Consider the following 1004-nt stretch of genomic DNA (forward strand, 5'->3'; position numbering starts at 1 on the left):
GTAATAAATGTTATTTGCAGTTAACAATTTTCTTTTTTCTTTATTACAATATTTATGGCAAGACTAGGTATAATAATTGGATCGGGGTGTAGTTTTAAGTTAAAAATTGAATTGATCATTTGATGAAAAAATAAGTATAAACCATAAAGATTATAAGAAATTAGATGGCTGAGGATGGATCGTTCGTGGCTGAAGTACGCGGATTCGAATCCCGCATTATGATCAAATTTAATATATTATAAAAAAAAATATAAAAAAATTAATGGTTTAAATCTAAAATTAATAATAATGCGTTTTTAGTTACTAAAATATTATTTGACATGGATTTCGGAATGTGAATTTTCTTAAATATTTGTTATTGTAAGCTACGGTGTATATTTATTTTTTATAATTTGCAAAAATATAAATACAAACCTCTAAATTTATTTTATACATACTCTTCTCAAACTATTATTCATTTATTAACAAAACGAATAAACTATTACGCGGTTTGTCATAATAAGACAAATAAAAGCAAGTATAAAGTTGTTATAGCATTGAACTTGGCCAAAAACGTAATCCGTTCGTTACAGTTTCGACCATAAAAGTCACCGTTTATTTATACGGAGTAATAAATTGATGCTTTGGTAATAATTTGTTACAAATTATATATATTCGAACGTTATGTAAGCTGAGGTTTGATCAAATGTTAGCGAGAGTATAAGATGACTTGCGCATTTACTGGAAATCGTTTTCAACCGTATGATACAGCAACATTTCTGTCAACTCTTTAAACTTTTCCCAAGATAAATAATTAGGATATGATTAATTTGTGCATACCTTCATCGAGAGACCGCTTCATGCCCTCCACAGCTGATGACGGCATACGGAATTCAATGACATGGTTCTCCAGGAATTCAGCTGCGATGTCCACAAGCCTGGATTCAACCTGGGCTTCCCTAGCCTTGGGCTCATCGGCCAGCGGCTCGTACGCCCTCGCAGACCTCGGCGACCCCGTGCCTAAC

The 1004-nt window shown here is 32.6% G+C and overlaps 1 protein-coding gene across 2 annotated transcripts in view; it reads right to left on the minus strand.

Annotated features, from left to right (window-relative positions):
- LOC119837976 overlaps window positions 1-1004 on the minus strand; it is a 7578-nt gene that overhangs the window by 5153 nt on the left and 1421 nt on the right. The window contains exon 3 of one of the 2 annotated variants that reach the window (XM_038363788.1): window positions 820-999. In XM_038363788.1, coding sequence (XP_038219716.1) covers window positions 820-999 — 180 coding nt within the window. The remainder of the gene's footprint in view (window positions 1-819; window positions 1000-1004) is intronic. The other variant, XM_038363787.1, reaches the window with a different exon arrangement.

The sequence above is a fragment of the Zerene cesonia genome, chromosome 29 (genome assembly GCF_012273895.1).
Source record: "Zerene cesonia ecotype Mississippi chromosome 29, Zerene_cesonia_1.1, whole genome shotgun sequence".
Lineage (NCBI taxonomy): Eukaryota > Metazoa > Arthropoda > Insecta > Lepidoptera > Pieridae > Zerene > Zerene cesonia.